Genomic DNA, 25,325 nt, shown 5'->3' with positions numbered 1-25,325 from the left:
TAAAATCGTTTTCGAAAATCTAATTTGTTCATAATTCTTTTATGTCATAAACTAATTTAAATAAATTCGGACCTTCTCTTATCTGATCACCAGCATGGCTAAAGGAATTATTCCCTGAGGTATTGTGAGGTGACACGTCCAGGTATTCAAGCGATTTCCTGTTGGGCTTAAAAACTCTTATTACACAATTACATAAAGCATGTTCATGCATCGCTTCACTTCTGAGGGTATTGATCAGTGTACACAGCCGATAACTTGTAACTTTCCATTTTGAAACTATCAGGTGTATAATATACATCTCTGTCTTGCATGTCCGATAGTGATATACTAGTCATTACTAAACTCATACGCTTGTTTATAAATAACATTTCTGGTGTAAAGAATGATATTTATGAAAATCTTAATAATTCCAAAAAAAAGATTTGATAAAATAAAAATCTATTTACATATTTTTTCCAAGGGTAAATTGGGGAAAATGTAAGTATATACTCGTTGTCAATAATGATGGACACATGAAAGACTATTGATTTAACAAAAATGTACGCACTTGTCGATCATTGATTTATACGCCTAGATAGAAAGTTACGGAACTATAGATAGTCGCAATTTAAAATTGTATATTGAATATAAGAAAGAACATCCAGAACCAATTTGATTTAAATACAGGTCGATATCTAACTTGCTTTGGTTCATCGAAGTTATGGACATAGTAAAATCACAGATTTATATTTCAATTAGATTGTTCTCGAACAGTTGAAGAAATTCGTCATCACCTCAATTGTTGGGTATAATGTATATTAATGTGAACATGGTTCTAATAGAACTGTATGCCAATTTTCCTGTTCCGACATGCATGTAATATATATGCCACTGGACGTACACTAATGATCCCCAAAAAGTTTATTTGAAGAAATAAAGAAACTTCAATCCGGATAGACTGATAGTAGTTGTATTAACGTCTGATAAGCTTGAGGGTTGATTAATTTATTACGTTAGCTTGTGGGGGAATAAACCATTCCCAATATTGCACTTATGCATAAAATATTAAATAAGAGTAATATAAGAGAAAATATAAATACGAAAAGTCGCATATCTGGTAAAAAAAAAAGTCTCACCAACCAGGGACTTTCTATACTAACGTTAGTATAAACTGTCCCTGCACCAACTATAGGATTTCACGTACAATTGTCATTATAATCGAAATAACGGACAATCATTAAAATACGTGCATGTACGCTTTGATAAAAAGGGGTGCCGCAGTTGCATATTATTCATCATAAATCTATTTCAAGTTTATACTTTCCTGTTATTCTTATCAGTTAACGCAGAGACATGTAACTATACATCTCTAGTTAACGACAATCAACTATATAGATAACTGAATCTGATGTGACTTACTGTTCATCTCTAGTGGTTCATCTCTTTCTTCTTTTTTTTTCTTTTTTTTTTTATTTGGGCAGGAACATAAACATTGTTAGATATAATGTTCCCAGGTTTGAAGGGGGTTGGAGGTCAAGTCTATCGAAAGTTACAAAATAAGAACGTTGTATTTATGAATTTACAAGAAGAATTCTTTCTGTTCTTGGACGTAGTTTTCGTCTTTTTTTTTTTTAGTTCAGTGATTTAAATTGAGAATAAATCTAGTCAGAATTTAAATCGTTCCGGCAATCCCCCACCTAAGACTCCTCTAAAATCATGAATGGTCATGCTTCACAATCATCAGAATTTACTTTGCATTGGTACATTCTGTATCGGTAGTGATTAACCTTGACATTTCCGGGTATAACAGAGCTACTTGTATATTACCTGTATGTGGTTAGGTACATCGTCCCATGAGGTCTTACGTATACAGGTTCACATTTATAATGGTTTCTGATATAACAAGGTTTTATGACATTCACACTTCTGCATGTTCTGTATACCAGTTTCTTATCTTATTTTCAGACCGAATGAGGATGTGAATATTTTCCAGGAAAATATCGAGTATCAAAGTATCAAATTAATTTCGGGATTTTTTTCTTTCTTGGTATTAAATCACAGAAATTTAAAGAATATACTGCTTATAGATATAAGAAGATGTGGTATGAGTGCAAATGAGACAACTCTCCATCCAAGTCACAATTTATAAAAGTAAACCATTATAGGTCAAAGTACGGTCTTCAACACAGAGCCTTGGCCCACACCGAACAGCAAGCTATAAAGGGACTCGACAAATTACTAGTGTAAAACCAGGAGTATTCTTGTCAGTTAAGACAGACATATAATTATATGTATATATATGTCTGCGGTATAGACATGGTTTATGAATGAATAAGTCTTGCAAAGGTACAAGATATAAAGCACATTAAAAATTGATTCCGCCGGTCTGTCTCCATTCAATAAAGGAAAGTTGACGTTAGATTGATTCTGTAAAAAATTTTTAAACATCGTTGGTCAAATTGCTAAAGTATTTGTTGTGAGATGTAGAATATTTTAATAAGGACATTCCCGATTAGGTAAATGTAGATCGCTTTGGACGGACCAAACTATATTAATGTAACTGATAATTTTCTCCAATAAGACAAAGTTGACCTTAAATTTCCTGTCAACTTTTTAAACATCTTTCTTCAAATGGCTGAAGTATTTATACGTTGTGAGATTTAAAATATTTTGATAAGAACATAATTCCTGAATATGTAAATAAAGATCGGCTTTGGACGGACCAAATTATATAATTGCAATTGGTAATCATCTATTTCAAATATTCAAGGTTACCAATTCTAATTTAGAATAGTACAATTTTTAGTTCATACACTCGTGTTTAGAATGTCATTATTATTTATTCAATTAAATTAATTCAGTATTTCATTGTTACAAAAATATTCAGCAGTCATAATTCATTTTAAACTGAGCTTACGGAAAATATAAAAATATACCACGGCTATCCAGTTATTGTGCCACCATATTACTCCCCCAAAATAATTATATTTCTTTTTTTATTTTCTATCTCAAACTATCACTCCCGTTTATCATTCATACGAAATGATGTTCACACCTGGAAGGTGAACAGTGACGGCTAAAATTCACTGAGTGAAGATCAAAAGATTAGAATTACAGAATGCAAACCTTTAAATACCTTAGTTTAACCACGCATTCAACAGGTAGTCACTAAGTGTCACAGTACAATACACATTGTATTAATTTTACACAGTACTAGCGAGAAATGTTTGCTAGACTGAAGTAAAAGGTGAGAATACAAACATGCATTTTTAATACACTATCAGTTATATATGTTTGTTGAAAATATCCGTCGGAAAAAAAATTCATAAAAATATTCTATTGTATGATTTACTTTTATTACTATAATGACTATAATCATATCAGAAATCCTTAAAATATAAATCGTACATTTTATTTTTAAAAGTTGCACGGCTGATCACTTTACTTTCTTAATTATTAGTTGGTTAATAGCTATGCCAAAAGTCGTCGATGCGTTTTAAATCGCGTTATTAGATGATTAACGAACAAGACTTAAATGAGATTAATTCCACTCCCGGCATGCAAAAAGACTTAAACTACGTCACAGAAGTCAGGAAGTTCGAATAAATAAAATTAATAATTCCCAATTTTCTTCTTTATTAGCTTTCATATCCAGATAAAACTTGGTGAATATGTTTTTTATGGTATTATGAACATAATAAGATGATGAGTAAAAAATCGTGAATTTTCCCTTTAAAAGTTTATAGATAATCAAAACAATAACACTAAAGATACAAAGGAAATTTCAGTACTAAACGTTCATTTGATTTCAGGATTTCTTGTCAAAAAACAATTTGGAACTTCTGAAACTACTTGGATTGGGATATTACAGTTTACAAAAGGTGGTAAAGACTTGTTGTAAAGCTTGTGTTCCAGAACCAGTTACTGTAAGTATATCATGTTTATGTGGATTGGACATTCAAGGGTTCTAGGAACTCCCTTCATAAACAATCCGAAAACTTTTATTTTCATACTACCGGGTAAGTCCTAAAGTATGTGATCTCTTTTGAGGAAGCATTTTAAAAATTTTGATTATTTTAGAATTTTTGACCAACCCTATTCGCAGATTTCATTTCGTTTCAATGAGTATTTACTTGCCATAAATTTTTAACCAAACTATCAGATGATGCAATTGCTCACAATCTATCATATTACATGAAACAATTTATCAAAAACTATTTTATGCATTGTCACTTTGTCATATCTAAATCTGTTTGCAAATGACAAATTTCTGGTATATATATATATATAATTAAAAGATGTGTATGATATTGGAACCAATTTTGGTAAAGACATGACCTTTTCTAGCTTTTGATCAATTTTCCAAAACATTAACAGGCATTAGAGCTTCTAGAGAGAAGAAAATCAAAGAATTTTTTCAAGACAACTTTACTAGACCTGGACAAAGTTTTACATGGTGGTATTCCTATGGGTACTGTGACCGAGGTTTGTATATTGTAAATTCAGAAATTTTTGCATGCAGCATTTATTGCGATTTTTGGAAATGTTGCATGCAAATGATGCTATCAAAATTTAGAATGAGAGTTGTAAGTTTTTGTAAAAAGTATAGTAGTAAGGGTGAAACTATAAACAGAAATAATATCAGTAATACAAAATCACAAAAAAAAAGACATTTTAGTAATGAATTATTTTCTAGTCTACACTGTAAGTCTGTATGAAATTGGTCATTGTGTAAGATGCACACAGGGCCAAAATAAAGAAATAGGTTTGTTTCCCCATGCCCCAATCGACTAAAAAAGGCAGCTGACTCCACAAAAAAAATATTGGGTCCTTATTTAAAGGTTCGTCTGACCGGAAATAGTGATCTGGATTGGACTTCTTATTTAATGTGCATCTGCATCCAATCGGAACTACTTAGTCATTTCCTCAACACAAAATTCGAAAAAGGCAGAGTAGTTCTGATTGATCCGCGTCAATGGCAGTCAAAATTACCATCTCTTCATGTCTAAGGATAAAATATCCACGCACAGGAAAAATAAAAACTTCAGAAATGAGAACGCTTTGTATGCAATACAGTATTTATCAAAATGTACAAAGCTGCTTATCAATAACAGGTTACAATTCACAGTAAAGTCTTAACACAATGCTTGATGAATAGCATCAACACAAAATGGAGTACCCTGAGTGTAGTTGCCAATTTTTCATGCATTATGTTTTCTATATGTCTGACAAATACATTTTCAAAAAAAAAATCACCTACCTACCTAACAGCAAAAATCTTTGTTGGGGTGTGGGGGAACAAATATTTATTTAATTGCAGCCTAGATCCAGGTGAGTGATTCATTGAAAGAAATATGTCTTTTTTGTAGATAGCAGGACCTTCAGGCTGTGGTAAAACCCAGTTCTGTGTGATGTTAAGTGTAGTAGCCACACTTCCTGCCAATATTGGAGGTCTAGATGGTTGTGTGATGTACATAGATACTGAGTCTGCATTCTCAGCTGAAAGGTAAAATTGTAGTGAATCAGCATTTCGGCTGAGACGTAAAAGTTTAGTGATAGAATAGAGAATGGAAATGGGGAATATGTCAAAGATACAACAACCCCACCAAAGAGCAGAAAACAGCCGAAGACCACCAATCAGTCCAACGCAGCGAGAAAATCCTACACCTGTTGAAGGGCTCCAGCTAACCCCTGACCAATAATGTATACTAGTTCAGTGAAAAATATTTTCTGCTGGGAAGTTAAAATAATAGTGATGGGTGAAGTGTACCTCTGTCTGTCCATCCATCCATCCGTCAGTCCATCTGTCAGTCTGTCCATTCGTCCCATGAATATTTTTCGTCACATCTTTCTCAGGAACTACATCATAAGGATTTGTGAAATTTGGTTTCAGGGTTAATATAAGTCAGTTATACCGTGTGATGCGTTTTCAGATTCATCACTCATCAACTTCCTGTTTACCAAAATATTTGGGCGGGGGTATCATCAGTGAGCAGTAGCTCGCAGTTTCACTTGTTATTACAGATTAAACACAGCAGCTGCTTTAATTGAAAATCTTATAACTAAAACTGGTCATAGTTTATACAAAAAGTTTATTATTACAAATATAAAATTACAATATCGCAAGATTTTTTATGAAGATGATTTTTTGATAAACATTAAAATTGGGTATCAGGGGTGCATGGTCCCAAAAAGTAGTGCCTTAGTGGAATATTTGTAGCCAGTTCCCAAAACATTGGTCCCAAGACTCTCCCCTCAGACCTGCATCCTTATTATTCCTCGATTTGAAGTAAATTAATTCATATTAGATCATTTACAAAGAAATTCAATTATTTGACCTAAGGTTTACTCACTTATCATTATGATCATTAACCATTTTAAAAGGCCAGGGGTTCAAATGTGTGTAGACCCAAGGTCTGAGATCCGTCTTTTCTGAGAGGGAAACCTAGATTTGTCAAGCTGCAAAGTAAGTTTCTAAAGCAAGACCTAGCAATTCATGATACAATGTTCCATTGTCCCCAGCATAGTCAACATTAGGTTCAGTCTGTGGTTAAAGTATTTTTAAACATCAATAGCTTTGTTAGAACAGGCCTCGACAATAACGCTTGTCCGATTGTTGGTACCAGAGGAAAAAAAGGTCGGACAAGTAAAAGCTATTTCAAGCTTGTCCGACGGGACAAGTAAAATTATTCTGCAGAAAATAAATTTAATCCAACTTTCATGAACAAAGTAATTATAAACAAATAACAAGAAAAGAAGATAAAAACAAGTATGAATTTGACATGTTTACTTGCAAATCGATTATTTTAAACTGGTTCTTTGTCAGGTACTTTTTAATAGGTAAAAGGCATACTATTCTCGGAAACCAGTTTTACTGATCCAATCAGCGATGCGCTTTGTAGAAAAGGTAACTTTACAAGACAGTTCGTCACCAGCTCGGAAAGACTCGGCTCCCAAGTTTAATAGACAGTTTGGCACCGTAGGAGACATATTTAATAGACATGATTAATAGACAGTTTGGCAACGCAGGAGACATTTCGGGACCAACACAAATCAGTACCTCGTTTTCCTACCTTATTCTGTTGCTTTATAATAAATACCATACCGGTAATTTTTTTAACAAAAATATTTTTTAAATAAAAATGAAGAAATTATTTACCATAAAATTCACAAAATCATATTTGATCATATGTAGAAAGAAACAATACTTGCAATACGGTGACCTATAGTTGTTAATTTCTGTGTCATTTGGTCTCTTGCAGAGAGTTGTCTCATTGGCAATCATACATCATCTTCTTTTTTTTTTATTGATTGCATTTGAATAATCTTTTTTCAACTTAAACAACCAGGATACAAATCCAATGAGTGTACATTGACAGGCCTATCAGACGGTGCCTCATGTGCAGAGTCTGATGAGACTTTGGCATTGATGAAAACTAGAACCTAAGCCCTGTGACATGACTAGATTCAGTTGTTCTCGACTCATATTTTTGAAAAGTATTTCAAAAGATATAAATCAAGTTCTGTTCTATTGTTTTAATTCATTTTGTTCCTTGAATCAACTTAAAATGCAAAAAAGGTTATTATTAAGATTTTTTTTGGACAAGTTACAATTTCATTCGGACAAGTAAGTTTTGGGTTGTACTTGTCCTACTGGACAAGTTGAAAAAAAAGTTATTGTAGAGGCCTGTAAATCTTTTTGAATTTTACAAAACTAGGATAGAAGTTTCTTCATAATCAAATATGGAATAATCCTATTTATTAACATGTATTTTACTTACAGGCTGGTTCAGGTAGCACAGTGTAAATACCCAGAATACTTCAGCCAGGAAGACAGCCTACTACAGCTTACAAGGAGTATATTTGTTGATGTTCAACAGACATGTTCTTCTCTTATTAAAAGGTAAAAAAAATACTAAAAAGGGGGAGGGTTTTTAGGACAGTTTACTATAGATAACTACTAATGTACTTGTTAATGTTCAACAATCATGTTCTTCTCTTATTTAAAGTTAAAAACATAAGGCACTGGCTACGGTTACATGGAAATGTAACAATAATAAAAATATTATTGTTACATTGGAGACTAATTGCCGGAATATAGGGTTGGGTAAGGAACCGATTAATTACGAATGTAACAATAATATTTGTGTCTACGGTTACATTGCGTGATTATTACACTAATGCACTGCAATGTACGATGGGACTATAGTAATATGTATGAAAACAAAACTTGAAAACTTTTATTTGATATTTACAATATTGCATACAATTTTAAATTTTTATACGACCGCAAAAAAATTTTTGTGGTCATATATTGGTATGACGTTGGCGTCGTCGTCGTCGTCGTCGTCGTCCGAAGACACATTGGTTTTCGCACTCTAACTTTAGTTTAAGTGAATGGATCTTTATGAAATTTTACCACAAGGTTCAATACCACAAAAGGAAGGTTGGGATTGATTTTGGGGGTTATGGTAATAACAGTAAAGGAATTAGGGGCCAAAAATAAGCATTTTTGTAACTTCCAGACATAACTTGTGTGTTAGTGTATGGATCTCTCTGACATTGTACCACAAGGTTCCATATCACTAAAGGAATGCTGGGATTGATTTTGGGGGTAATTGCCTCCAAATTTTAGGAATTAGGGGCCAAAAAAGGGGCAAAAAACAAGCATTTTTCTAGTTTCATGACAATAACTTGTGTGTAAGTGTATGGATCTTTCTGAAATTGTACTACAAGGTTCCATATCACAAAGGGAAAGCTGGGTTTGAGTTTGGGGGTAATTGCCCTAAACGTTTAGGAATTTTGGGCCAAAAAGGGGCCAAAAAACACATTTTTTTCTAGTTTCCAGACAATAACTTGTGTTCAAGTGTATGGATCTCTCTGAAATTGTACTGCAAGGTACCATACTACAAAGGGAAGGCTGGGATTGAGTTTGGGGGTGATGAATCATAATGGGGGTTCAAAAAATTTTGGGGGGGGATTTATTTTTTTTTCCTTTTTATTCTTTTTTTCCTTTTTTGTTTCTTTTAAAATTTTCCATTTTAAGTTGGTTATTTCTGATTTATATTTAAAATCAAATAATAATGATATGGTAGGAGATACACACCAAACAGGATGTGTAAATTATTATATAATAAGTATTGTGCAATAGCAAGAAATTTTCAATTGCACAGTATTGCACAATAGCAAGAAATCTTCAATTGCACAGTATTGCGCAATAGCAAGAAATCTTCAATTGCACAGTATTGCGCAATAGCAAGAAATATCCAATAGCACAATATTGCGCAATAGCAAGAAATTGTCAATTGTACAGTATTGCGCAATAGCAAGAAATATTTAATAGCACAGGATTGTGCAAAAGAAGATACTTCCTATAAATTGCTTATTTCTTGACCAATTTCAATGGGGTTTTATTCTTGATTTCATGGGGTTCTTTAATATGCTGAATCTAACCGTGTATTTAGTTTTTGGATTTTGGGCCCCGTTTTTAAATTGGTCCACATTGAGGTCCAAAGGGTCCAAAATTAAACTTTGTTTGATTTCATCAAAAATTGAATTATTGGGGTTCTTTGATATGCCGAATCTAACTGTGTATTTAGATTCTTAAATTTTGGTTCCGTTTTCAAATTGGTCTACATTAAGGTCCAAAGGGTCCAAAATTAAACTTAGTTTGATTTTAACAAAAATTGAATTCTTAGGGTTCTTTGATATGCTGAATCTAAACATGTATTTAGATTTTTGATTATGGGCCCAGTTTTCAAGTTGGTCCAAATCGGGGTCCAAAATTAAACTTTGTTTGATTTCAACAAAAATTGAATATATGGGGTTCTTTGATATGCTGAATCTAACCATGTATTTAGATTTTTGATTTTTGGGCCCCGTTATCAACTTTGTCCACATTGAGGTCAAAAGGGTCCAAAATTAAACTTTGTTTGATTTCATCAAAAATTGAATTATTGGGGTTCTTTGATATGCCGAATCTAACCGTGTATTTAGATTCTTAATTTTTGGTTCCGTTTTCAAATTGGTCTACATTAAGGTCCAAAGGGTCCAAAATTAAACTTAGTTTGATTTTAACAAAAATTGAATTCTTAGGGTTCTTTGATATGCTGAATCTAAACATGTATTTAGATTTTTGATTATGGGCCCAGTTTTCAAGTTGGTCCAAATCGGGGTCCAAAATTAAACTTTGTTTGATTTCAACAAAAATTGAATATATGGGGTTCTTTGATATGCTGAATCTAACCATGAATTTAGATTTTTGATTTTTGGGCCCCGCTATCAACTTTGTCCACATTGAGGTCAAAAGGGTCCAAAATTAAACTTTGTTTGATTTCATCAAAAATTGAATTCTTGGGGTTCTTTGATATGCTGAATCTAACCATGTATTTAGATTTTGGATATTGGACCATAATAGGTGAATGTCCAATTTAAAAATTTTAAGTTCTTAGACCACATTCAATCTGTGTTAGAAACCTATGCTGTGTCAAATATTTAATCACAATCCAAATCCAAAGCTGTATCAAGCTTGAATGTTGTGTCCATACTTCCCCCAACTGTTCAGGGTTCGACCTCTGCGGTCGTATCAAGCTGCGCCCTGCGGAGCATTTTATTTTATTTACAATGACAGTTTCCACAAATCAGGCCAGTATGTTGTTTTTTTGGATCATGTTTAAGTCCGATGCATTTTTGTGAAATCACTCCAAGCAGCCATCACAAACCAGAAAATACATTTTCTCAGCCCAAGTTCTTAACAGCGAACCATTGAACTATATTTTTCGCCTTTGGCACTACTAAACTGCTCTTTGGTCGGGTTGTTGTCTCTTTGACACACTCCCCATTTCCATACTCAATTTTGATATCTCTAAGAACATCAAAACAATTAAATCAATGCTTAATACTATTTAAACACTATTTGTTGAATAATATTATTATTATTATTATTATTTATCACTAATATTATCTAGTACATACCGTATAGCGGGTTATTTTTGCGGGTGTAAAATTTCGCGATTTAGGGGCAACAAAGTATACGACAAATTTTGGTGGTTTTTATTTTAGTGGATTCTTAAATCCCAATTAAATATTTTGGCGGATACTGAAATTGTTGCATATAAAATATTGAAAAATTGAGAAGCAAGTTAATTGATTTGTTTCCCTAAACGACGTCTTATTCATTGATCTTGACCGGAACTTTGATGTACTCACTAATTAGGTTATAAAATTATCAAGAATGATTTACAACTCTTATGCAATTTGACACTAATTAATAAGGGTAATTACCTGATAGAGTACCCTACTCATAATCTATTTGACACTAATTGATAAGGATATACACACATGACAGTCATTTTATAAAGTACATGTATGTTCAATGCCCTTTTTTTATATGTTGTTAAAAATAACCTATACCGTTATTGACCTACCGACCGACACTTTAGCTTATAGAAGAACAAAAGTATGCATTAATTTTCGCGATTTTCTTTTATCCGCCAAAATAAGCGAAAATAAACACCCCGCGAAAATTAGCTATACGGTATCGAAGACAAAAACAAAACTATAGAAGGTTTAAGTTTAATATATCTTGCATACATTGCAGTCTTTAATGTAACAATAACGCAATGTAACTGTAGACACAAATATTATTGTTAAATTCGTAATTAATCGGTTCCTTAGCCAACATTGTATTCCGGCAATTAGTCTCCAATGTAACAATAACTTTTTTATTATTGTTACATTTCCATGTAACCGTAGCCAGTGCCAAAACAAAATGCTAAAAAGGGGAGGGTGTTTTAGGACAGTTTACACTAGCTTACTAATAATGTACTTGTTCTCGTAAAAGGTACAAATTTTAACTGAAAATGGGAGGGTGTTTAGAACAACAGTTTACAGCTTACAAGGGGAATATTTGTAGGTGTTCATTGGACATTTTCTTCTGTTATTAAAAAAGGTATCAAAATTGATGAAAAGGTGTTTAGGACAGCTTACTATTGTTAACAAGGGAAGCAACCATCCAACAAACAGGTTAAACCCAACCACATTCTTTATATGTCTGTTAAAAGTCAGGATTATAATGATTCAGTGGTTGTTGTTTGTTTCTGTCTGCCACAATTGTTTTTCATTTATTGTAGTTAACTTAAAGAAGGCTGTTGATTTTCTTGTTTGAAATGGTTTACATTTTTTAAACCTAAGCTTTTTATAGCTGACTATATGGTATTTTTTCTCATTGTTGAAGGTTGTACATTAACCTATAGTTGCTTACATGCACTTCATTTGGTCTCTGGTGGATAGCTGTCTCATTGCAGATCATACAACATCTCTGTATTTTTATGCCCCATTTATGGGCATTATGTTTTTGGTCTGTGCGTCCGTTCGTTTGTCCGTCTGTCCGTCAGTCTGTCCAGCTTCAGGTTAAAGTTTTTGGTCAAGGTAGTTTTTGATGAAGTTGACGTCCAATTAACTTGAAACTTAGTACACATGTTCCCTATGATATGATCTTTCTAATTTTAATGCCAAATAAGAGTTTTGACCCCAATTTCACGGTCCACTGAACATAGAAAATGATAGTGCGAGTGGGGCATCCGTGTACTATGGACACATACTTGGTATTTGTTATTCTCTTAAATAAAGGTAAAACCTAGATAAAAAGTGCAAAGGTATAGCTTATTAAGTATGTAATTGATGTATTTCAACAACTTTTTTGTTTTCTTAAATATATTGATAAAAAAAAAGGGGTGGTTTGCAGTCATACTGTAACCCTCCTAGAGAAATGTATTATTTGATACTAAAAATTATGTTCATCTCTTTTTAATTGAAAGTTAAAAATCTATAGATAAAATAGGTAGAGAATTGTAAAGACATACTACTGCAGCTTACTAGGAGTGTATGTAATGTATGTACGATTTTTGACTTACCCTTGGTATTTTCTTATTTTTATACCTTGCTTGTGATTGTAGGGTGCATAACATTTTCTGGTCTCTATGTCCATCCATCCAATAGTATTCCCTGTTTCAGGTTAGAGTTTTGCTTAAAAACCACTAGTGGTAGGTCAATGGTATTTGGTATGCAGTTGTATTAACATTGGCAGATTTCATTTCCATGGAGATAATTTGGCCCTGGTCCCTCAGTTATGATCTATTGACTTTTAAACTTTTGCTTAGTTGACATGTATTAGTTTGTGATTAGGTCAGTTTATGGGGAATTACTAGTGTAGGTCAATTTGGTATGCAATTGTATTAACATTGGCACATTTCATTTCCATGGAGATAATTTGGCCCCGCCTCCTCTGTCATGGTCTATTGAATTGAAACTTTTGCTTAGTTGACATGTTTTAGTTTGTTATTAGGTCAGTTTATGGGGAATTACTAGTGTAGGTCAATGATATTTGGTATGCAGTTGTATAAACATTGGCACATCTCATTTCCATAGAGATTATTTGGCCCCGCCCCTCAGTCATGGTCTATTAACTTTGAATATTTTGCATAACTTACATGTCAAAATATTTCAACATTTGCATTTATCTTTCAAAATAACAAAAAGGTGTGAAATATCTCTGTGTTAACAGTTTATTACTCAGTTTCAGGGTTTGCTGAACATGGAAATCTGAAAGTGTGAGTGGGGCATTCACACAATTGAGTCCTATGGACACAAATTCTTTTTTTCACCGTGTCAATGAATGTTTACACATAAAATCAAACATTTATACACAAGCATAGGTTGATAATAGACCATAGAGAACAGTAGTATGAAGTTTAAAATATTTGTACAGATAAAATGGTTTTTTTTTCGGTTGTTCCTTCATTATGATACAATCGTTATATGTGTACACTGATGTATTTCTGCTTTGTATCCATCTGATGAGTTAAGCCCTTATCAACTGATTTTTATACGCCCGTTTACGGGACGTATTATGGTATACCTCCGTCCGTCGTCAACATGTCGGACATTAATTCAAAAACACTTTAACCAATATGCATGAAACTTTGGTGAATTGTTTATATCTATTGACGTGAGCTCCCTTTAGTTTTTTATAAATTTCAGATTTACAGTTTCCGAGTTTTGGGTTTTTATTCATTAAAAAAGGGGGGATTTTCCAGTTTTCAGACTATAGCTCAAAAACAATTTCACCAATTTGCATGAAACTTTGGTGAATTGTTTATATCTATTGACGTGAGCTCCCTTTAGTTTTTTATAAATTTCAGATTTACAGTTTCCGAGTTTTGGGTTTTTATTCATTAAAAAAGGGGGGATTTTCCAGTTTTCAGACTATAGCTCAAAAACAATTTCACCAATTTGCATGAAACTTTTGTGAATTGTTTATATCTATTGACCTGAGCTCCCTTTCATTTTTTATAAATTTCGGATTTACTGTTTTCGAGTTTTGGGGTTTTATTCATTAAAAAAGGGGGATTTTCCAGTTATCGGACAAGAACTCAAAAACAATTTCACCAATTTGCAAGAAAGTTTGGTGAATTGTTTTTTTCTATCGACATGAGCCTCCTTTTGATTTTTGTAAATTTTAGACTATACGTTTCCGATTATGGGGTTTTATTCATTACAAAATGGGGGATTTTCCAGTTTTCGGACAATAACTCAAAAATGCTTTTAGCATTTTTTATGAAACTTTGGTAAATTGTTTATATATCTATCTTTGTAAGCTTCTTTTTGATTTTTATAATTTTTTGATTTTACGTTTCCGAGTTATAAGATTTTATTTGTTTATAGTCTTGACAACAGATTTACTAAGTATTGCGCAACAGCACAGTGTATTGCACAACTGCAAGAAATCCTAAATTGTATATAAATTCAATTCATATAACAAATTTCAAGTTCTTTGACTACATTTATTCAGAAACCTATAATATGTCAAATATTTAATTACAATCCAAATTCAGACCTCAAGCTTGAATATTGTGTCCATTTTTGCCCCAACTGTTCAGGGTTGGACCTCTGCGGGCGTATCCAGCTGCGCTTAGCGAAGCAGTTTATTAAAGTTTGTTCTTATGTTGTACTGTTACACCACTGTCCCAGATTAGGGGAGGGTTGGCGCCTTTAAATAGTTTAACCCCGCCACATTCTGTATGTACCTGTCCCAAGTCAGGAGCCTGTAATTCAGGGTGGCCGTTTGTTGCTGTATATCATATTTTGTTTTTTTTGTTCATTATTTTGTACATAAATCATGCCTTTAGTTTTCTTGTTTGAATTGTTTTACATTTGTCATTTTGGGGCCTTTTATCGTCGACTATACGGTATGGGTTTTACTCATTGTTGAAGGCCATGGGGTGACCTATAGTTGTTATTTTCTGTGTCATTTGGTCTCTCGTGGAGAGTTGTCTCATTGGCAATAATACCACATCTTCTTATTTTTATACACTCTGCTTGTCAAGAATTTTTGTAGAAACACATCTAACACATATAAATGTATAAATTTAAAAACGTTTTGTTGTTTTTCTATTTAGACTGACATCATTAGAAGAGGAGATAATATCAAAAAAAATAAAATTGATTGTGGTAGATTCTATTGCATCATTGGTTAGAAAGGAATACAGTGGGAGTGGCGGAAAAAGTTTGATTGACAGAACCAACTTCCTGTCACAGCAGGCAGCCATCTTGAAATATCTGGCAGAAGTTTTTTGTATTCCTGTAAGTAGAAGAACTCTATGTATTTGTATTCAGTTGATAAACCTCAAAAATTGTTATTGTCAAAAAACAAAAAATAAATACAAATTCAAACTTTTAACAGTTGTTTACACAATTTTGTATCCAAAAGATATGGAGGAACTAAAAATCACACATCACAAGATTTCATATTTACCGTTGATACTCAAGTATAAGTCGATCCGACTATAAGTCGGTTGCCCTTTTCAGCTCCAAATTCCAAGGATTTGGTCTTGACACTGGTATAAGTCGGGACAAATTTTTGGCATTTTTTTTGCAGCTGACAGTAACTGAACGCCGGTAAAACCAATGCAAATCCAGGAATTATATTCATTTTCTGCATGAATGTTTATTTGGTTTGAATTTAATTGATGTTCATCATGATGATTTATATTGCTGTTAATAATAAAGATGTATTCATTCCTCTTGTTTTGTTCACTGTTTCATTAGCCAGTGTTGTTTACGTAATGCATCAATGAGTTTGTAGAGTATGACTAACAACCTATTGTTTGAGAAAAGCGAATATAAACCAATATGAACCTGAAAAAATTAAAAATCAAACAACACTTGTTGAAAATATTTTTCACAGCATGCATAACACAAAGACAGTATTGTAGTCATTTATTTTCAATAAAAACTTTTTATTTAGAGATTTATGTAGGTTTGACAATCACCAACGTAGTTTTGACCAGGAAATTCATTCCTGACCACTTTTCTCAAGCTAGGATTTTTCCTCTGGTCGCTGGATCCCGCCTATAAGTTGGTACCCCTCTCTGGATTATGAATTTTACTCCCAAATTTCCAACTACTAGGTGAGTAGGTACGGTAGTTAAGAAACTTTGGTAAGATTCCAAATGAATAAAACGATCAGACTCAAGCTTATAGAGCTTTAGTCTGAATATATAAAGCATAAACTAACACTAAACAGCAGCATATGCAAACAACATATTTCAATTTCCTAAAAAGCACCAAGTTTTTATCAGCTAGGTTGTACATTTTGCATCAGATATAGCATAAAGCAACTACAACACATGCATGCAACTGAAAAATAAAAACACAAGGGGAGATGAAAATGCATAATGAAAATATTAAATTGCCTTTTACAGATTGTGGTAACCAATCAGATTACAACAAGATTTGGACAGAATCCTACACCTTCTGATTTGGAGGAGGGAGGTAACAATATTTAAATTAGGATATTTGATAAAGTTAAAACATTCTGCCACTGATGAAACTGAAAAGTTGTTCTGTCATTCTGTTCAACCTTCAGCCTTGTTAATTATTGATTTCTTAGATGTAAATTAACCTCTACACAAAAAAAAATATATTGTTGTTATTGTTGAGATTTATGTTATACAGTCTGTATTTTTCTGTAGGAAAGACTTGATTTTTAATGCAATTTTAAAATAAAAAATTACAGAAAGTTTCCCTATATTATATAATGTTATATATTAACATTCAAGCTTACCTGACTGAATGAAGGCTATGTATTATATTGATCATTATAGTCATGGGGCAGTAAGTTTTTATACGCCCGTTTACGGGACGTATTATGGTATACTGTTGTCCGTCTGTCCGTCCGTCGTCAACATGTCGGACATTAACTCAAAAACTCAAGAATGCTTTCACCAACTTGCAAGAAATTATGGTGAATTGTTTATATCTATTGACATGAGCTCCCTTTCGATTTTTATATATTTTAGATTTTACGTTTCCGAGTTACGGGGTTTTATTCATAAAAAAAGGGGGATTTTCCAGTTTTCGGACAAAAAATCAAAAATGCTTTCAGCAGTTCTTATGAAACTTTGGTGAATTGTTTATATCTATTGATGTAAGCTCCGTTTAGAATTTTATAAATTTTACATTTTACATTTCTGAGTTATGGGGTTTTATTCATTAAAAAAGGGGGGATTTTCCAGTTTTCGGACAATAACTCAAAAATGCTGTCAGCAATTCTCATGAAACTTTTGTGAATTGTTTATATCTATTGATGTAAGCTCCCTTTACATTTTCATAAATTTCTAATATGACATTGAGAATTAATTGAACTTTAATTGTTTATAGTCTGACAACAGATTTACTAAGTATTGCGCAACAGCACAGTGTATTGCACAACAGCAAGAAATCTTTACTTGAATATAAATTCAATTCATATAACCAATTTCAAGTTCTTTGACTACATTTATTCAGAAACCTATAATATGTCAAATATTTAATACAATCCAAATTCAGACCTCTATCAAGCTTGAATATTGTGTCCATTTTTGCCCCAACTGTTCAGGGTTGGACCTCTGCTGGCGTATCCAGCTGCGCTCAGCGAAGCAGTTTATTCCAGACTGTATGCCCATCCAATCATTCATTAAAATTTTGGTTTCATGTATTTTGTGGTCACATCAACTTTAAAGGAGAAGGCCCGGTAAGGGCTAATTTTGGTCTAAAATTTGAAGTACATCTGATGAAAGATTTTTGACATTTTTTAAACACTTTCAGTGTCTACTTCAGTTGATTGAATTATGTAAAAGATTTGAACTGATTTGGTCATTAAAGGTGCTCCAATTCAAGCTTACATAAGAAAAATCTATCAAATATGCCATAAAACGTTACTTTTCAGATGTTTTTTTCTCCAAAATGTAAGTGGCTGCATTCATGTTCAGTTTCAACCTTTATATATGTTATGAATCATCATCAAATACAACATATATATACTTGAATATTAAGACTGAACACAAGTGCGGGCACTTCCATTTTAGACAAAAACTGTCTAAAAATGAGCACAAATGCTACAATTGTGAAGATTTGAGTAATGTTGCATGAATTAATGATGCCAGTACCTGATGCATGTGCATTGTATTGTCAAAAACAGCCCATATTTATGTAACAAACATTTTTTTTCCTAATTGATAGCTAAAAATTTACATTTTTAACAAATTTACAAAATGCTATATTTTAGGGCCAAAAAGAGGTCTTAACGGACCTAGTCCATTGGTGCATATGTTCATTATCTGGTTTATTTTAAAGGAAAACATATGTTTCCCAGTAAATTAAACACTTGAGTTCTCATGCATTCATTACTTGTATGAATTTGATCTAAAATTGTCACTATAAATTTTTAGTTTTAATGGTACCACCTCATGTTGAAATTCCTGAGGGGTTTGTAGAAATAAAAAAAAATATTTATCTTGTGCTTATATTAATGTATGTATGCATTGATTCTATGATAATAATTGTTTTTCTTTACAGGAGAAATTGTACCAGAAACAGACAGTGGATATGTGACGGCAGCCTTAGGGAATACCTGGAGCCATAATGTTAACACAAGGTTGATTTTACAATACCTTGAAGGACAAAAAAGACAAGTAAGTTGATGTAGAACAGTTATATTTACTTCCTGGAACCAGTTTGCTCTTTTATGGACCCCACTCTGGTAATCCTAGCTGTTTTTATACGACCGCAAAAAAATTTTGTGGTCGTATATTGGTATGACGTTGGCGTCGTCGTCGTCCGGCGTCGTCGTCCGAATACATATTGGTTTTCGCACTCTAACTTTAGTTTAAGTGAATGGATCTTTTTGAAATTTGACCATAAGGTTAAATACCACAAAAGGAAGGTTGGGATTGATTTTGGGGGTTATGGTACCAACAGTTAAGGAATTAGGGGCCAAAAAGGGGCCAAAAATGAGCATTTTCTAGTTTCCAGACAATAACTGTGGAACGGTGTATGGATCTCTCTGAAATTATACTACAAGTTTCCATACCACAAAGGGATGGTTAGGATTTGCTTTGGGGGGGGTTATGGCTCAAACTGTTTAGGAATTAGGGGCAAAAAAGGGGGAAAAACAAGGTTGTCCTGGTTAATGGACAAATACTTTAGTACAAAACATAATTTAAAGCAGTGTAAGGGAGATAAATCAAATACATCATTGAAATTATCTCCCTTACACTGCTTTTAAATTATGTATAAAGTAATGGTTAATGAACAATAAAGATAATCTAAAACAGTGTAAGGGAGGTAATCCAAATACAACGTTTTGGTTACTTCCCTTACTCTGCTTTTAAATTATGTTTAAAGAAATGCATATTTATAAAGGAAGACCAGTAAAAATATCTGCAAATGTTTTCATCTTTTTTTTTTACAAAAAAATCCATATGAAAGATTTGACACTATATTTTTATTAATTCTATTATAAAATAGATTAAGTTAGCACTATGGTAAATTTAAATGGGTAATTATGGTTGCCAACTCCATTGGAAATTTGAATTGAGATTATGACCATATCTTCAGGGAAAGAATTTTTTTGGGGGAAAAAGGGGGGGGGGGATAAAAAGAAATTGTGGGGGGCCAATTTTTTCTCATTTCAGATTTCAGAAATTAAAAAGAATTATTCTTCAAATATTATTTTTTTTTCAAATTTCAAATATTGAAAAATATCAAGAAGTAATCTTTAATTGCACAGTATGGCGCATTAGATTTGTAAAATCTTTGATCACATTTATTTATTTGTTATGCCGAATCTAACAGTGTATTTAGATTTTTAATTTTGGGTCCAGTTTTCAAATTGGTCTACATTAATGTCCAAAGGGTCCAAAATTAAACTTTGTTTGATTTTAGCAAAAATTGAATATATGAGGTTCTTTGATATGCTGAATCTAAACATGTATTTAGATTTTTGATTTTTGGCCCAGTTTTCAAGTTGGTCCAAATTGGGGTCCAAAATTAAACTTTGTTTGATTTCAACAAAAATTGAATATATGGGGTTCTTTGATATGCTGAATCTAACCATGTATTTAGATTTTTTATTTGTGGACCCCGTTATCTAATTGGTTCATATTGAGGTCAAAAGGGTCCAAAATTAAACTTTGTTTGATTTCATCAAAAATTGAATTATTGGGGTTCTTTGATATTCCAAATCTAACCGTGTATTTAGGTTCTTAATTTTGGGTTCCGTTTTCAAATTGGTCTACATTAAGGTCCAAAGGGTCCAAAATTAAACTTAGTTTGATTTTAACAAAAATTGATTTCTTAGGGTTCTTTGATATGCTGAATCTAAACATGTATTTAAATTTTTGATTATGGCCCCAGTTTTCAAGTTGGTCCAAATCGGGGTCCAAAATTAAACTTTGTTTGATTTCAACAAAAATTGAATATATGGGGTTCTTTGATATGCTGAATCTAACCATGTATTTAGATTTTTGATTTTTGGGCCCCGTTATCAACTTTGTCCACATTGAGGTCAAAAGGGTCCAAAATTAAACTTTGTATGATTTCATCGAAAATTGAATTATTGGGGTTCTTTGATATGCCAAATCTAACCGTGTTTTTAGATTTTTAATTTGGGTCCCGTTTTTTAAATTGGTCTTCATTGAGGTCCAAAGGGTCCAAAATTAAACTTAGTTTGATTTTAACAAAAATTGAATTCTTGGGGTTCTTTGATATGCTGAATCTAAACATGTATTTAGATTTTTGATTATGGGCCCAGTTTTCAAGTTGGTCCAAGTTGGGGTCCAAAATTAAACTTTTTTTGATTTCAACAAAAATTGAATATATGGGGTTCTTTGATATGCTGAATCTAACCATGAATTTAGAATTTTTATTTGTGGGCCCCGCTATCAAATTGGTTCATATTGAGGTCAAAAGGGTCCAAAATTAAACTTTGTTTGATTTCATCAAAAATTGAATTATTGGGGTTCTTTGATATTCCAAATCTAACCGTGTATTTAGATTTTTAATTTTAAGTCCCGTTTTTTAAATTGGTCTACATTAAGGTCCAAAGGGCCCAAAATTAAACTTAGTTTGATTTTAGCAAAAATTGAATTCTTGGGGTTCTTTGATATGCTGAATCTAAACATGTGTTTAGATTTTTGATTATGGGCCCAGTTTTCAAGTTTGTCCAAGTTGGGGTCCAAAATTAAACTTTGTTTGATTTTAACAAAAATTGAATATATGGTGTTCTTTGATATGCTGAATCTAACCGTGTATTTTGATTTTGGACATTGGACCATAATAGGTAAATTAAAAAAATTCAAGTTCTTAGACCACATTCTTTCTGTGTCAGAAACCTATGCTGTGTCAAATATTTAATAACAATCCAAATTCAGAGCTGTATCAAGCTTGAATGTTGTGTCCATACTTGCCCCAACTGTTCAGGGTTCGACCTCTGCGGTCGTATCAAGCTGCGCCCCAGCGAAGCATTTTATTGAATATTGTAACAGAAACTACTTGACACATATTTCCAATTGAAGATAAATCAGCTGATTAAGAGTATAATGTTAAAGGTGGCAGAATATGAAAGGATAATCATGCATTTATATTGAATAATATAAAGGCTTTGAGGGATAAAAAATAAGTGAAGAATATATCCCTCTTAGAATTCAAGAAATTCTGTGTTTGTTTGTGTATAGTTATCTCCCTTTCCCCAATAAATTCTTTATATTCAAACTTGGAAAAACAGAAATTTTTTATTTGATGTTTTTAGAAATAACTTTTACAATAATTGATATCTAGTTCCCCATTCTTTCATCTAAAATTAAATGCAGTACAAATAGTTCATTTTAAAGTATTGTGTTTTGTAATCTGGTTACGTACATGCTTACATACACAAATCGCAGATACATTTGGTTTGAAGTGCTGTTTTCCAAGGAATCATTGAAACTGATGAGTAATTTCTCTTTTCCCCAGGTTTTGGTAGCTAAATCACCAGTGGCACCTTTTACTTCATTTACCTACACAATACAAGATACAGGTATTGTTCAAGAAGGTATGTAAAGGTTAGAGGTCAATAGTGGCACCTTTTACATCATTTGCCTACACAATACATGGCACAGGTATTGTACAAGAAGGTCTGTAAAGGTTAGAGGTCAGTAGTAGTACCATTTACTTCATTTACCTACACAATACAAGATACAGGTATTGTACAAGAAGATATGTATAGGTCAGAGGTCAGTAGTGGCACCTTTTACATCATTTACCCACACAATACAAGATGCAGGTATTGTTCAAGAAGGTATGTCAAGGTCGTATGTCAGTAGTGGCATCTTTTACATCATTTACCTACACAATACAAGATACAGGTACTGTACAAGAAGGTCTGTAAAGGTTAGAGGTCAGAAGTGGCACCTTTCACTTCATTTACCTACACTATACTAGCAAACATTGACATTTGAATTTGTGGCTCACTTATACCCATGAAATTTGTATCTCAAGGATAATAATGAATTCACAGTAACAAAGAACACATGGCCAAGATAGGCTGACTTAGTACAGACACAAGGGTATTCTTTGATTTGCTAAGCTTTCAATATGGTCCATGTCTTTTCATACAACATCATATACTTTAATAAATTGATGATTTAGTTATTATTAAAATTGTAAAGGAATTTTGTATTTAACAGTTGATGGAGCTGGTCATTACCATGGAACAGATCCAGGGATACAGAATATTAGAGTCCGATCATCTTTACCGCTAGAGTATGCCACTAAGAAATGATACATACTGTGAGTTCATCTTACAATGCCATATTTAATAAATTATCCAGTATTCATACACCCATATAATAGTTTGCTGGCTTGTGTTATAAATTATGAAAATACATCTCATGGCAGCATCTAGAGTAAGATATTTTGAGTAATATTTTTCCATTGAGTTCTTATGAGTGAGTATTAATATTGTATATTCAGAACTTAATGAGTGCATTTATAACTTCCAAAATTTGGACCAATCATCAATCATATACTTAGTTATATGAAATGAACCAGGAGTCTTCATTAATGCAATGTACATCCTGTCACAATTTTTGCACCATTCAAGATATACACAATATATGAATAAAATATGTCCAAAAAAAAGGAGAATTTGTACCAGTTTTAGAAACTGTAGGAAAAGCGAGGCTTGCCAAGCTTTTCTACTGTTTCATAGCGAGTATTACTTGCAAAAGTCTGGAAAATAAGATGGTTTACAGTATACCTTGCTCTTTAGCTCATCTGGTGGGCCAGTCTGAGCTTATGCCATCACTTGGTTCCCTCCTCTGTTGTCTGTTCACTTTTAAAAAGAATAATTCTGAAACTACTTAGCCAAATTTAACCAAACTTAGCCAGAATCATTATTAGGGTATCTAGTTACTAGACAGAAAAGCAGAGTCAGATATTTAGTATGCTTGCTTACAACAGTCTGCAAGCGACCAATTACCCTACATAGTCACATTATCCTGAAGCCACAACAACATGAATAGCAAATACCAATATTAAAGGATAAGTTTGACAACAACAAGGATTGAACATATGACCTCAAGCACTTGTTGAAAGCAGACTGCTACAAGATCAACAAGTACATTGAAGAAGGGATGTTTCAAATACCGGTATTGATTATATCCGAAAATAGAGTTGAAAAATTGTTTATTGATTATAATTATATAATTATAAAAGTGTCGGTGAAATTTTTTTCTATTTATTGAAACTTTTGACACCTCTATGTAAATTGTTAGGAACGCCTTAAGACACCCATTGTGTACATATACACTTTATGGAGTACTCAGCATTTATGCATCTGTATGTTTTGGTAATTCAATTTTAAAGAAGCATTAGCTAAGAGATATAAGAAAATTTAAATAATTTTTTTAGTTCAATTAATGAAAGTGAAATAGTGAAATAATAATTGGCTTTTAACTGGCAGTTTAGTTCAATTTTGTCAAAATAAGCTAAGAAATATCACTGATGAAATATTCACTTGCATTCGACCTCATTGAATCCGTATTCATGTGACTTTCAATTTAAGCCCTTAGCTAGAGATGGGTTACGCATAAACTAGGCATGTTCAGCTATTGAAAGGAAAAGAATGTCAACATTGAAAGTGAAACAAGGGTAAACCATTTGGTTGACTGATTCGATCCACAAAAACTTCTTATACAGGTAAAAACAATGAATAACATTTTTTAAAACCTAATATAGCAGGGTTTGAAATTAGCTGTCACCCACTCGCCATTGGCGAGTAAATTTCAGTGTGGGCCCATAAAAATTCCATCTAAGTCGCCCACTTGGCAAGTGAATATCAAATTCCGGTGTGGGCCCATAAAAATTCCATCTAAGTCGCCCACTTGGCAAGTGAATATCAAATTCCAGTGTGGGCCAATAAAAATCCAATCTCTGGCCAAATTTTTCAGTGTAAATAAAAATTTAAAAAACAGAAATTTTAACAATATATTTCTAATTAAGGAGTCTTCCAACTTTGTTTTACTAAGTTTTTGCACATGCTTCTTCAATTGGCTACCCACTGATTGACGTTCCGCCATAAACGTTTAGATGAGAGCAAAATAGGGGTCCAGTTTAATGTTTCTTCTTGTTATTGAAATAGTACTCCTGTATCCTGAGCACTTTTCTTTGGTTTCGTTCAGCTGTTCAGTTTAACCCGTGACAGGATAAACAGAACAGCCAAACGACACGAAACGGAAGTGCGGCATGATTTTCAATTTTGATACTTCACCTTGCGTAATTTAACTTTTGTGATAATTCTATTTTTAAAAGATGATGAATAAAGTTAAGCAGTGATCGATCTGGAGATGAAAATTTCTCTGTAGCTATTGTTTTTCTCGTACGAAAAATTTATACACCTTTCTGCCGACTTTGTGATTATTATACTACAATCATAATATCCGGTCGGGGAAATGTCTCGACAGACCAATTTGAACACATCTTAACAA

General features: G+C 32.7%; 1 protein-coding gene across 1 annotated transcript in view; it reads left to right on the top strand.

Annotated features, from left to right (window-relative positions):
- LOC127699138 (DNA repair protein RAD51 homolog 2-like) overlaps positions 1 to 23,122 on the top strand; it is a 31,120-nt gene extending 7,998 nt beyond the window's left edge. The window contains exons 2-10 of the mRNA XM_052202885.1: positions 3,792 to 3,905; positions 4,357 to 4,464; positions 5,349 to 5,485; positions 7,763 to 7,882; positions 15,438 to 15,621; positions 16,743 to 16,812; positions 18,877 to 18,992; positions 22,312 to 22,390; positions 23,025 to 23,122. Coding sequence (XP_052058845.1) covers positions 3,792 to 3,905; positions 4,357 to 4,464; positions 5,349 to 5,485; positions 7,763 to 7,882; positions 15,438 to 15,621; positions 16,743 to 16,812; positions 18,877 to 18,992; positions 22,312 to 22,390; positions 23,025 to 23,119 — 1,023 coding nt within the window. The 3' untranslated portion in view covers positions 23,120 to 23,122. The remainder of the gene's footprint in view (positions 1 to 3,791; positions 3,906 to 4,356; positions 4,465 to 5,348; positions 5,486 to 7,762; positions 7,883 to 15,437; positions 15,622 to 16,742; positions 16,813 to 18,876; positions 18,993 to 22,311; positions 22,391 to 23,024) is intronic.
- The last annotated feature ends 2,203 nt before the right edge of the window (positions 23,123 to 25,325 follow it).

Source organism: Mytilus californianus, unplaced genomic scaffold (assembly GCF_021869535.1).
Source record: "Mytilus californianus isolate M0D057914Y unplaced genomic scaffold, xbMytCali1.0.p SCAF_4, whole genome shotgun sequence".
NCBI lineage: Eukaryota > Metazoa > Mollusca > Bivalvia > Mytilida > Mytilidae > Mytilus > Mytilus californianus.
The sequence above is the reverse complement of the archived record's forward strand: the minus strand, read 5'-3'. Positions and strand labels throughout refer to the sequence as shown.